Here is a 12,284-nt window from a genome sequence, read left to right as displayed (position 1 = left end):
TACACAAAAAGCGATCAGGAAGTAGAATATAGTTGATCAGATACATATGAAATAGGGATTAGTTTGAACGGAGGAGACACATTATCACCAGCCCTTATGTGAGTATATTATGTTCTTCTCACAATTATGGGGTTTTGGTTGCACACTTGATTATCCCGTCACAAGGTCTTTCAAGTTAACTATCTTTTAATCATTGATTCTCGTGCCTGAACTATTTCTGGCATCAACACGCAATATCGCCTCTGGTCACGGAGAGGGACAGACAGACGGATTCTGCAGACTAGCTTTTATCTTCTCCAAATAGTTTGTGTAATTTCTGATTTGAAATGAATTAATGCGTGAATCCAGAACATATTGAAGTCATTTTCAAAACTTTCATTTATTGATAACGGTTTTGATATACTAACCAACCGGGTACACGTGCACACACCCCTTCTCGAAAGTTGGAAAATCTGTAAAATCATTTGTAGTAATAATTCATTTTGGAACAGTTTTATTGATATGACTTGGTTATGAACTCAATGTGACTCTGCACTTTAACACATTTAGACCTTCATCAACCCAAAATGAATGCCTGTATTGACCATTAACTCCATCCAGAAAGCAACATTTGCTTGAAATAAACGACAAAGAGCTCAAAAGAAAAAATTACAATAACAAGAAAAACATGGAAGAACCAGATTTTAAAGCCTATCAGCACAGAAAAATTAATACTCTTTATTCAACAACATTCTCCTCTTCCTCCCTATTTTTTTTATCACCCAGGCGTGCCTCTGTCCACTCAGTGGGGCCCTCAGGGCTACTTCTACGCCATCCAGATTGCCCAGTATGGCTTGAGCCATTACAGCAAGAACCTGACGGAGCGGCCTCCCCACGTGGAGGTGTACGATACAGCCGAGGAGAGAGACAGCCGGGCCAGCACGGCCACCTGGACCGTCCCCAAAGGCTGCGGGCTCAGCCGTGTCCACGACAAGACCAGAGCTTCCTCCGTGCGTCAGTTCAGCGCTCCAGGTATGTAAGCCTTCCATGAGCCCACAATGCCTCAGGCCAAGGAATTTATCCCCTGTTAACTGTGGCTGTATAGGAGGCCCCATATGCAAACTGTATACTCTCTGGAAAGGATAATAGTCTGCAGTGAGTCACCGGCACAGTGCAAGATTACTGGTAAGACTGTGTCGGTTGACAAGTGGACCCGCCACATACTGACGGATTCCTAAAAATTGTGATAATTTATGAACCACCATGCAAAGGCATCACATATCTCTTCTTCTTCTTCTTCCATTGTCACATTCACTGTGGGTACGTTCCAATACCCGTTCAACAGGCCCTCGTTCACTTTCCCTAGGCACTTGCTCTCGGGGGAATCCCCGCTGCCATCTTAAGTGTCGTTCCAATAGTCTGGAAACTGAAGTGAACTTCGTGAGATAGACCCTCGGAGGGCTGAGTGATCAAGTCAACATGGATGGTCACTCCGAGGTGGATATCACCCACAGTGCATTGCAGTTTGTCTTCTTCTTCTTCTCCTTTTATTTTCCGGTAGACTGTATGCTTTTAGGGACATCGCGGCCACCCGCAGGACAAATATAGCCTATATATATATATATAAATATATTCCAAAACGCCTCAATTAGGCTATCCTATTTCCATACGAACAATCCAGTGAATGTATTGCAGTTTACACATTGCTGCTATAACACCGATGGCTGCCAATTAGAGGACTATTTAAAACAAATGTTTTTGGTTGAAAGTAACATAAATAAGAAAATATGTCGGAGCAAACTATTTACATGTGTAAGTAACAATATCTTGATAATCTGAGTTACCGTGTCGAAATTCAATGTTTGTTATGCTATGGAAATGGCTTTCTGCAACATAGGCTACCTTAGCAGAATGTTATAATTCTGTATTATTTGCATTCAGATTTACCTATGTAACTGACGGTCCATTGCGACTACAAGGGCAAGTGGGCAAGTGGGTTCCATTTAAATCCTCCGCTCCTCCCCCGCCCAGTCTCCCTCCGCTCTCCAAGTTCCCTCCGTGCAACGTATGCTGTTACGTCATGCCAAGGGCTGAGGGTAAATGAACAAGGGGAAGTGCAACTACTATTGGAATGCAGGGTGTGTCTCAATGCTTTGTGAAAATTGCTGCAGACAGAATTACCTTGCAGTTTGACAATATATTATTTACTGCAGACTTCTCCAACTTTTATCAGCTGTAGCCAATTTAACGTAAACCTGTTTGTTGATACCAAACGTACCACATGAGCATTACTGTTACCTTTTCATTGTTCAGCAAGATCAATATAGCGGTGCGTTCTTCAGTGATCACATCTAGTTGATTGTGACATGTTTTTTAGACAGGTAATGAAGTACTGTCCCTATTCAAAGAGTTTGCTTAGACAGCTGGGCACAGTCATTGGTGCACTTTTTTCACTTTTGTTCGGCTTCAATATTTTTAGAATTCCCAGTCATTCTGAGCTGTGAGGATTGTTAACTAATTCTGCTATAATGGGGAGCACTCGACTGTGTGATTTGGTGGTCATCTGTCTTAATCAGAAATACTTAAGCTGTCATTTTATCACAATTACAAAACGTTTGATATTAAATATACCATGCATTGATTTTAATTCTAGACATTTTAAGTTTAGCATAAATTACAAGAGTATAATACAAGCAGTATTATAACAGAGTGAATGTACATAGGCACTTATAAAGACACAAAGGTCTCTGATGAGTTCGACATCACAGAAATGTCACTGAAAATCTTGTTGATTTAAACCCATTTGGAGAGATTTGAACATTGCAAAATAACTTTAAAATTTTTGGATAATAATAATAATAGTTAACAGGCCTTCAGAAAGTTGTCGATTATTACCACTTACTGCTACCACTGATTGAAAGATGGCACTAGACCTTGGTGCATATTTGCACAGTTTCAACTCAATAGAACCTGCTTTAATTCACCTCACTCTCTTTGTATCCAAGGCTCAAGTGGCACTGAGGAAACTGTGCCTCCAGCCTCCCTCAGTCTGTGTATCCGTTGATTGTGTGCAGCCTTCTCCCCCTATACATCTAAAAATAGATATAGAAAAAAATGTAGAAGAAAACAACTATTAGACTCCTGCTTCACTCCTTTCACCCTTTTCATTATGACCCAAACAGAATTGTATAAAGGGTGGCTTGCAGTTGGAATGATAGTCTGATTCAGATTGGGATTTAAAAAGAGAGATGTTATCAAACCAGAAAGTTTAGTTCAACTTTCAACTATCTATGGCAAAGTTAATCATCTGTTGTAAATGATTGTTAATTAAGTTGTTGAAAACAGAAAAAAATACATCTTGGCTGCTGCTTTGGTTAATTTGCTCATTGTCTGCTACAGGCATCTGTCGATTGACGCTTGGCAAAACATGTTTTTGTGAGAAAAGAAACACTACTCTATGATGTTATTGATTATTTGAATGAAATAAGGAGTTGGCTGTGTCTTTATGCTTTTTGTAAAAGACCAACATTATTATCGTAATATATCTATCACGTCAATAGTCTGAAATTGACGTGAGACTATCACCATAGCCCTAGCAAGCAGTTTGGAAGTTGTCAAGTTTGAGGCAAATGACAGCAGGTGGGCATGGTTGTTGGAATATCCATGTTAAACTAAGCTGATGACTTTAAGGTCTTATAAATATCTTTAATAAAAGAAATAGGACATCTGGCCTAGTTGTATAACCTGTAAAATGACGAAGGCCATGAGATTGTTGGCATAGTCCAGGACACTCTCTCTCTCTGTCCCCTGTTGAGCTCCTGATTCTGCTGTAATAGCTCTCATTGTCAAAATGGTCTCTTCAGTTCACCGCTCTTAACAATTCTGTCTGTCCCTTCCTGCTCCTTTGCTTCCCTTTGCCTTACAGCTTCAGCTGGCCACTGTAGCTCTCTCTCTTTCCTTGACATCATCATGTTTTCATCACCACTCCCTCAGCAGTCTTCATTCTCCATTAATCTTCTTCCTCTATCCCCACATTACAGTCCATCTCCCACCTCTATTTACTCATTTCCACCCACTTAACAACCCCTCAGCCCCTTTTGCACTTCCTAAACATTGCAATCATAATAACTCTCATCCATTTTAACGCCTTGTTCTGCTCATCTCACCTAAACTTCTCTTGTTTCCTTCCTTGGCTGTCAGTTTCTCTTTCTGTCTGTTCATCCCTCCACCTCCTCCCACTCCCTATTTTCTTTGGGTCTTTTTTCCCTTCCTTACTGTATCTAGGGCACCACTCCTGAACAAGTGGATCAATCATTTGTCCCCTGATAATAACCTACCATCTACCATCTGCACACAGTCCTGAGCAACAAAATGTCCACCACTGAGCACCTTTTTTTAGATGGTCTGGCTCCAATAGTGGTCCGAAATGCAGTTTGTTTTCAAACCATATAGCCTGCCAGAATTAGCAAGGTGATCTGTGTATGGGGATGCAGTGGAGTAACAGTTGTCACCAGCTACAATAACCTTATTGTTAACCTTTTTTCTATGTTGTATTGTCTTACATCATTGAATCAAAGTTAAATTGACAAATGTTTGTGTACTGGTTGATTTGGTGACACCCGTGATTACAGGGGTAGCACTTACTGTGGTTTTTATACCGAAATGTAAATGCATTGAACAGCTATTTAATGAAAAATTTTGAAATGTTGATGTTTATGTGGATCATAACTTATAATGTCAAAGTCCAGATCTCTGTCCGACCAGACTGTGTGGCTGGACTTGAGAAAGGCGTGTTTACTTACAATCCTCCAACCGGATAGAGATCGAGCAGGTTCACAAAGAAGAACGTGAATAATCTACAGTATTCAGATGTGCTAAGCTGATAGGGCTTCATCCACACACACTACAGGCTGTAAAGAATGCCAATGCTGCTAAATCTTTTAATTGTTTCAGTAATTTTTCGGCAGAATTTATTTTCATTTTGTCAATTGTGGGGATTTTAAGGAAAAGTAAGTGATATGGTCCTTTTAGCTGACTTTTTGTCAGTGACTGTAGTTAGCAGTCCCCTCCCTCGTCCCTACGTCACAACCACATGAACGCACAGCCGTCTTCATCAGATAGTGCCGCGATGGAAAGCAGCGAGTCAGTGTTCACAGGCACAGAAACTCGCCTCTTTATGTCTCCTGATTGGATAAAACGAGCGGGATACTCAACATTTTATCAATTACTGCAAAGCTGAATGACTGGGTGTTGAACTGTGCATACTGTTTAAGTGATTGCTGTATGAATATAGAGTGATTTAACATTCATATTAACAAAAAAATATCACTTACTTTTCACTTTTTAATGTATTAGTTTTTAAGTGTTGGCAGTATAACAAGTCTTCGGTCTCAATGGGATATACCTGTGTAAAATAAAATAAAAAACATTTCAATTAGTCATCTCAGCCTCTGGGAAGTTATTAAGGGGCATTTTTAACATTACATGGATATACAACCAAATGAAAAATGTTTTGGCTAATAGATCAATAATGTAAATAATCGTTATTACAGCCTCAAAAAACATGAAAACCTCATAGTGGGTGAATTATTTTCATAGACAGCTTTTGCCCTGTGTTGACACACTGATGTTGTTAGCAGAGGTTGAGGATTAATAATCACACGTGCGCTGACTGTACAGTGCATGTGTTTTCAAGTGTTACTTTCACTCATGTACCCAGGCACGACTTTGCGCTGACATGTACCTAGCCGCATGTCACCTCTGTCCGCTGCAGTCTTGCTAAGCAGCCAGAGAGCCGAGCAGTGGAGGTGGAATCTCGTCTATATTCCCTTCCCATCCTTTATTGATGCCAGAGTAATCACTGGGCCAGAGTACAAATCCACTTACTCTCTGCATTGCCTTAAGTAATGGATTTATGAGTGCATTAAAGAGCCGTAGTCATCCAAAGGCCCCTGCCAGACTGGCTCTCTCCTTCATTCTCTTCCCGATCGACTGTCTTTGTGTCTCACACGGCCTTTGTCTGCCTCTGCTTTCTCAGCTCGTGTCATGTGAGATCTCTCTGTCTCTGTGCTTCTCAAATTGTCTTCTCAGTAACGGCTCATTTTCACTCTCTCCGGTCTCGGGCTGGCTTCAAGGGGCACTGATGGCAACCCATCATTCCATTACCCTCCTTCTTCATGACTCCTGAACTCTTTTCTCTCTTCGTCCTTCAGATAGCCTTGATTTCTTTGTTTTTTTGTTGTGTTCAGACCGAGTAACAAGGCCAAGGGAGAGATCATTCCAGAAGCTGTTTGTACTAAAGGGAGTTGGCATTAATTCAGAACTGCAACTGAGGTGGCTCACTAGTGCACATATTGTAAAAGGAGTATCTGACCAGTTTAGATCAACCTCATCTTTCATTCTCTCCTTTATTTTCCGTCATCTATAATTCCCTCTCTTCTGTTCTCCTTCTTATTAAGCTCAGTGTGCAAACCTGCACTCACTGTTCATGAGATGAGAAACTTGTCCCTTGTGTGTGTTCGAGACTCACACACAGCACTTTACACAACCAATATCATTACAAGACCCTTGGAAATAAAGATTCAAATGAAGGAATCTGTCTGCTATTGATTGTACGAGAGTGTGACTAAAAAGTGAATCTTTGAACAGGACTAGAAAGACGAGCTATCATAGAAGCACACCATCAAAGGAGAGTGTACTAGAGGAGACAGACGTGCTGTAAAAAGCTTCCAGTCAGTCTGCTAAAAATAGTCCATTGTCATCCGGTATTCGTCAGTGAGTACGTTTCTTAAATCGGTCAAGTGCACTCATACCAAGTGCACATGAAAACATTTCAGTTCATATTATACACATTTGTAACTCCTCCCATATTTCTCTGCTGCACCCACCCTCCTCACTCCAGAGTCTTCTGAAGGCGTGTCCCTCCAGCTGGCCAACTCCAAAGACTTCATCCTCAGTCTGGACATTAAGTTCATCTCCAACGGCAGTGTGTCGGTTGTCCTGGAAACCACGGAGAAGGGCCCGCCCTTCACTATCCACTACGTGACCAGCACGCTGCTCATCGCCTCCAAAGAGCGTGACATCACCTACGGTATAGGCCCTCGCACCGCTTGGAGCACACTGACCCGAGATCTGCTCACTGACCTCAGGAAGGGCATCGGCCTGTCCAACACCAAGGCTGTAAAGGCCACAAAGGTCAGTAAATCTCAAACAAAAACCACTTTCGCTCCAATTACTTTGTAACTGGACTAGACAACTAAAACAATAGATTTTCATATAATTTAACTGCTCATGATGAAATCTTTGGCACTTATTTCCCATTGTCTTCCTAGATCATGCCCAGACAGGTGGTCCGGTTAGTCCTACACGGACGCGGCTCGGTCGACAACGTCACCATCTCCACCACTGCCCACATGGCCGCCTTCTTTGCCGCCAGCGACTGGCTGGTGCGTAACCAGGACGACCGAGGAGGTTGGCCGATCATGGTGACCCGTAAACTGGGAGAAGGCTTCCGGCCCCTGGAGCCCGGCTGGTACTCTGCCATGGCTCAGGGCCAGGCCATGTCCACTCTAGTGAGAGCCTACCTGCTCACCAAGGACCAGGCTTACCTCAACGCTGCCCTCAAGGCAGTGGGACCATACAAGGTGCCTTCAGCGCAGCACGGGGTCAAAGCTGTGTTCATGAACAAATACGACTGGTATGAAGAATACCCAACCACGCCCAGCTCCTTCGTCCTTAACGGCTTCATCTACTCCCTGCTGGGACTCTTTGACTTGACTGAGACAGCAGGAGAGAAGCTGGGCAGGGAGGCCAACCAGCTGTTCAGCAGAGGCATGGAGTCTGTGAAGGCCATGCTGCCGCTCTTTGACACAGGCTCTGGCAGCATCTACGACCTGCGTCACTTTGTGTTGGGCACCGCGCCCAACCTGGCACGCTGGGACTATCACACCACGCACATTAACCAGCTCCAGCTGCTGGCATCTATAGACAACGCTCCCATCTTCAAGGATGTGGTCAAGCGCTGGAAAAACTACTTAAAAGGGATTCGTGCCAAGCACAACTAAACAAACTGTGACCCGTGTGTAGTATAGAGCTGGGATGATGAACATTGAATAGACTTAATATGTGAGAAACTAGTGGATGATTGAATGTGTTGCAGTTGGTCACATTGTGTGTCTTTGTGTCCCAGTTTTCGTTGAATTTGGTTCATAATCTAAAGGATGAGTTTATTCAGCTGCAGCTCTCGACACTAAGCATTTCTCTTGTGCCCTGTTGCAGGTTTTATGTTTTCTGCAACATTGACTGTAGCTCTCCTCTCCTTTCTTTTTTCCTTAAGCTAGTGTTTGTAATTATGCACAGACCTAGTTTCAGAGTGTTTGTGCTCAGAAAGTGTGTGTGTGGATGTGTGCGTGTGTGTCATATCTCATCTCCCGTTGTATTTTACTACCATTTCAGCCAGATTTTCAAAGTTTATTAAAACAAATTAACCATAAAAGACTAAATATAGTATAAATTATTGGAAGAGAATGTTGCCAAAACTAAATATTCCATATCAACATAAAATACTGAAACATTGTGATTTTTGTTTCCCCATTTGATCCTATTTCTTTTATTATCCCATAACGTTCAAAATGTCAATGTTTTAAATCAATAAGTATGGTATTATGAATACCGTGTTTAAGCTATTAGTTGAGATTCATTAATTTGTCTATCATCCCTTTAAATGCGTTATGCTTCCAAAACCTGTAGCTTAGCTATTTTCTGAAGCAATTTCCACTTCAGATACATTCTTATACATAATCTTTGGTCGGGTGGTGTTGCTATGACTATGAGCTCAACTCCATAAAATATTTTATTTAAATATTAATTTTAATATACATATTGCTTGCGACCCGCAATTCCACTTCATTTAAATGTGCCGGACATACTTGGCTGAGGGACTTACACATGGACCAGGATGTGTTTTGCCTGAGAGACAGGTACTAAGTGTTCCTGTTACAATCACTGAGCTCAAACCCATCAGGCCTGCAGAAATATCCTAATTAGCCATCAGTGCTGAGGCCAATGTAATGCAGGTACTTAGATGTGATGTGTTTAAGGTTGTTCTGCCTTTTTTAGCTGTAACCAAAAGTTAAACCCACTGCAGTCTGTTGGTCCCACAAAAACATGATTCATGTACCATTTATCATATCCTATGGTGGACTGTGATCCAAGCCGAGTCGTTTCAGTACCGATGTGGTCACAGTTGAGAGGAAATCAGACTGCGGCTGAGAAATGAGCACCTAGATTAACTGTACTTGATAAATAAGATACAGAAATAGAGAAGTCAAGTCAAGCTTCATGCCGATTGCTCTAAATGGGGTCTAGCAGTGTCAATTTTAAAATCCTTTCATCCCAAAAGAAATGCACACAGGACATACTGTAAAAATGAATTTAAGCTAAATACTTACTGCTACTTATGCATTTCTTTAAATGCCAAAGTTTAGCTTCAAATAACACCCTTGACTACTCAGTCAAATGTTTATATCCCCTGGTTTGAGCACCGGCTGCATTAGTTAAAGCTACATCTTTCATCTTCCTGCCCCCCTTTTGACCTTTTTTAAAATTGCCGTTTAGTTGAAAACTCAACTGAAAAGCTCTTCTCCTAGCTCTATACTTCCAGATGATAAGTGCTGCACACCACAAGTGTAGGTGGTTGAAAATGAATGTGTTGTGTAGATGTGTGGGCAGTAGAGCCACCGCTGCGTCTCAATTTATGTCAATTCACAACATTTAAAGACAATGCCGGGAGAGTGCTGAAGGTTGAGGAAACATTCTTCAAAAACGTACAGGCTGTCGGTCCCAGCAGGCTCTCATTGCTCCTTTTGAGCTGTGGTGGGTGCGTGAACTCAGCCTCTTTTAATCCAAGGCGCTGCACAGTTGAACCACTGTATCGGGAGAATGGGGCTCGACAAGACAGCAACAATTCACCTTGCTAATAGGCTTGAGAGGCTGCATACAGTACAGTCCCTAGTCGGGGATGAGTCAGCATTCACTGGCATCAACACTGGTACAGAAAAGCAAGAGGAGCCCTCAGCATTAATGAGGCTTTCATCGATCTGCCTTAAAGATTATTAATGGGGACACGGGAGAGCCCAGGCTGGTTTGTTCCTCTGATAGTTAATTTCATTTTTGGTCATTTTCATAACAGAGATGGAAACTTTTAAGAGTGTTTAAGACTACATGAAAGAAATGTGCGATTTAATTTTGATGTAACATTGGATAGAAAAACGGTTGATTTGAATTTTTTGAGACTCATTACTAATTCCTGCGGGTATCCTTTTCTCACCATACACCATCTGTAACTTTCTTCATTCAGAAACTCAATTGACGATAATCAGAAAAAAAAGATAAGAAAAAATTATCAAATTTTTTGAGAATTGTAATCTTCAAAGAATAAAGTTATAATATTAAAAGGAAAAATAAATATTTTGCAAGAGAACATAGTAACGTAAATACATTAGTTGATATAAAGTGTATTTAACAGTTACTTCTACTAATACTTTATTGAATTAATGTTCTCAAGGCATTTTTTTCATGTAATGCTGTGATTTTTTTTCTAATGCTAATTCAAATTTTTTCTTGTGATTTAAATTTGTCCTAAAAGTTAGTTACAAATTGAAACTTTTATCTTAAAAATGTCAACATTACTTCTCATAAACTCAAAATATTTAGATTTTATTCTAAAAAGCTATTTTTTGGTTTAGTTTGTACAGTAGCCCACTTCCTCTGTCTTAGAGGAGCATACTGTGTTTTTAAAGTTAAGAGATAAAATGTTATCCTGTAGAACAGGAGTGAGTGTGCGTGTGTGTGTGCGTGCGTGCGTGCGTTGCTTTGTTCGTTTCCTGGTGGCGTTTCCTTCCCATGAATCCTTGCATAAGTCTCACTCCTGCCATTTTGACAGGTCAAGTTGTTATGTAGTTTTAAGGGAACATTCAGGACTGGAAGCTGTGTGTGTGATCAACTCCCTTCATTTTGTTTATATACCAAAGTCATTGATTCAACTATATTTGATTTGTATATTTTTGTGGAAAAAAAACTATTTCCATTCAGCATTTAATGGATGTTGAGTCTCTTTGGAGACAGTCACAGAGACACTGCCTTTTGAGAAATGCTTGTTTTTCAAATGTAGGTTGAAATAGGTTAAAGTGAAAATAAAAAGATATGTAAAGCGTGCTTATCGTAAAGGGGGATGTGTGCAACTAGAGATTAGCATTTAGTCAGCTACTGTTGTAAAGGCAAGTGAGCCAATAGCTGCGATTCTCTTCAAAGTTTTTCTTTTACTTTTTTTCTGTTTGCATCATTCATCATTTGTTGGGATATTTTGGAGTAAGATGTTTTGCTAGATACTGTAGACTAAAGCACAACTGCTGTTTTATTTTCATATGTTTTGGTTGCTTTTCTTATGGATTGCTTTGTTTTTCTTTTCTTTACAGGACAATGTGCAACACCTTCAATAAGGAAGCTGCTATTATTGTTCACTGTGTAATGGCAATGAGAAGTTATTTTCCTCATCTTAGTGTTTTTTTTCTTCTTCTGTTTTTCCACTATCTGTTAAAGACTTCAACATATGACCACTGAGGTCAGATGTGATTTATGCAATAAAATGTTTACTGGGGTTGTGTCACCACATGAGACCCAGAGCAGTTGTACAGACTTTGCAATCAAAGCACAATGTGCAAATGCTACCATTTTTTTAGTCCAAGGAAAGAGAGTTGTTTATATACGGAGTAAATCTTTGTGCTTTAAAAATGTTGCTTTTTAAAGGTGTAAACAAAATTAAATAAAAGCATTTTTCTTAAACTGTTCTCCTCCACTGTACTGTTTAAAAATGACTAAGCACTTTGCATTACAACATCAGTCTAACGATTAACTTATTATCACCCATGTCAACTGTAGAGCTGATGCAATGAATGGATCATTAAGATTCAATTAATTTGCCATTTATTAGTTTTGCAAATTTTTCAGGAAATCTGCAAAACATTGATTGAATCCAGCTCTGCCAATGGGGTAATTTCCAACTTTTTATAGTAATTTGCTAAAAAAAGGACATATTACACTAAAAATCTGATGGCTAGTGGTCGTCCATAGTCTTTTTTCATATGTATTTTACATTTTCATATGTATTTTACATTTTTAAATAGTCATGTGTGTGTGTGTGTGTGTATATATATATATATATATATATATATATATATATATATATATACAGCTCTGGAAAAAAATTAAAAGACCACTCCAAATGTTCAGTGTCTCTCGTTTTACCA

General features: G+C 40.2%; 1 protein-coding gene across 1 annotated transcript in view; it reads left to right on the top strand.

The window, feature by feature from the left end:
• Positions 1–11,809, top strand: part of glceb (glucuronic acid epimerase b) — a 52,926-nt gene extending 41,117 nt beyond the window's left edge. Inside the window, exons 4-6 of the mRNA XM_080025817.1 lie at positions 766–1,011; positions 6,881–7,173; positions 7,311–11,809. Of these exons, the coding sequence (XP_079881943.1) occupies positions 766–1,011; positions 6,881–7,173; positions 7,311–8,042 (1,271 nt within the window). The 3' untranslated portion in view covers positions 8,043–11,809. The remainder of the gene's footprint in view (positions 1–765; positions 1,012–6,880; positions 7,174–7,310) is intronic.
• Positions 11,810–12,284: the final 475 nt, after the last annotated feature.

Source organism: Ammodytes marinus (assembly GCF_949987685.1).
Source record: "Ammodytes marinus genome assembly, chromosome: 1".
In the NCBI taxonomy this organism is placed as follows: Eukaryota; Metazoa; Chordata; class Actinopteri; order Uranoscopiformes; family Ammodytidae; genus Ammodytes; species Ammodytes marinus.
Note: the sequence above shows the minus strand (reverse complement) of the source record. Positions and strands in the feature narration are given on the sequence as shown.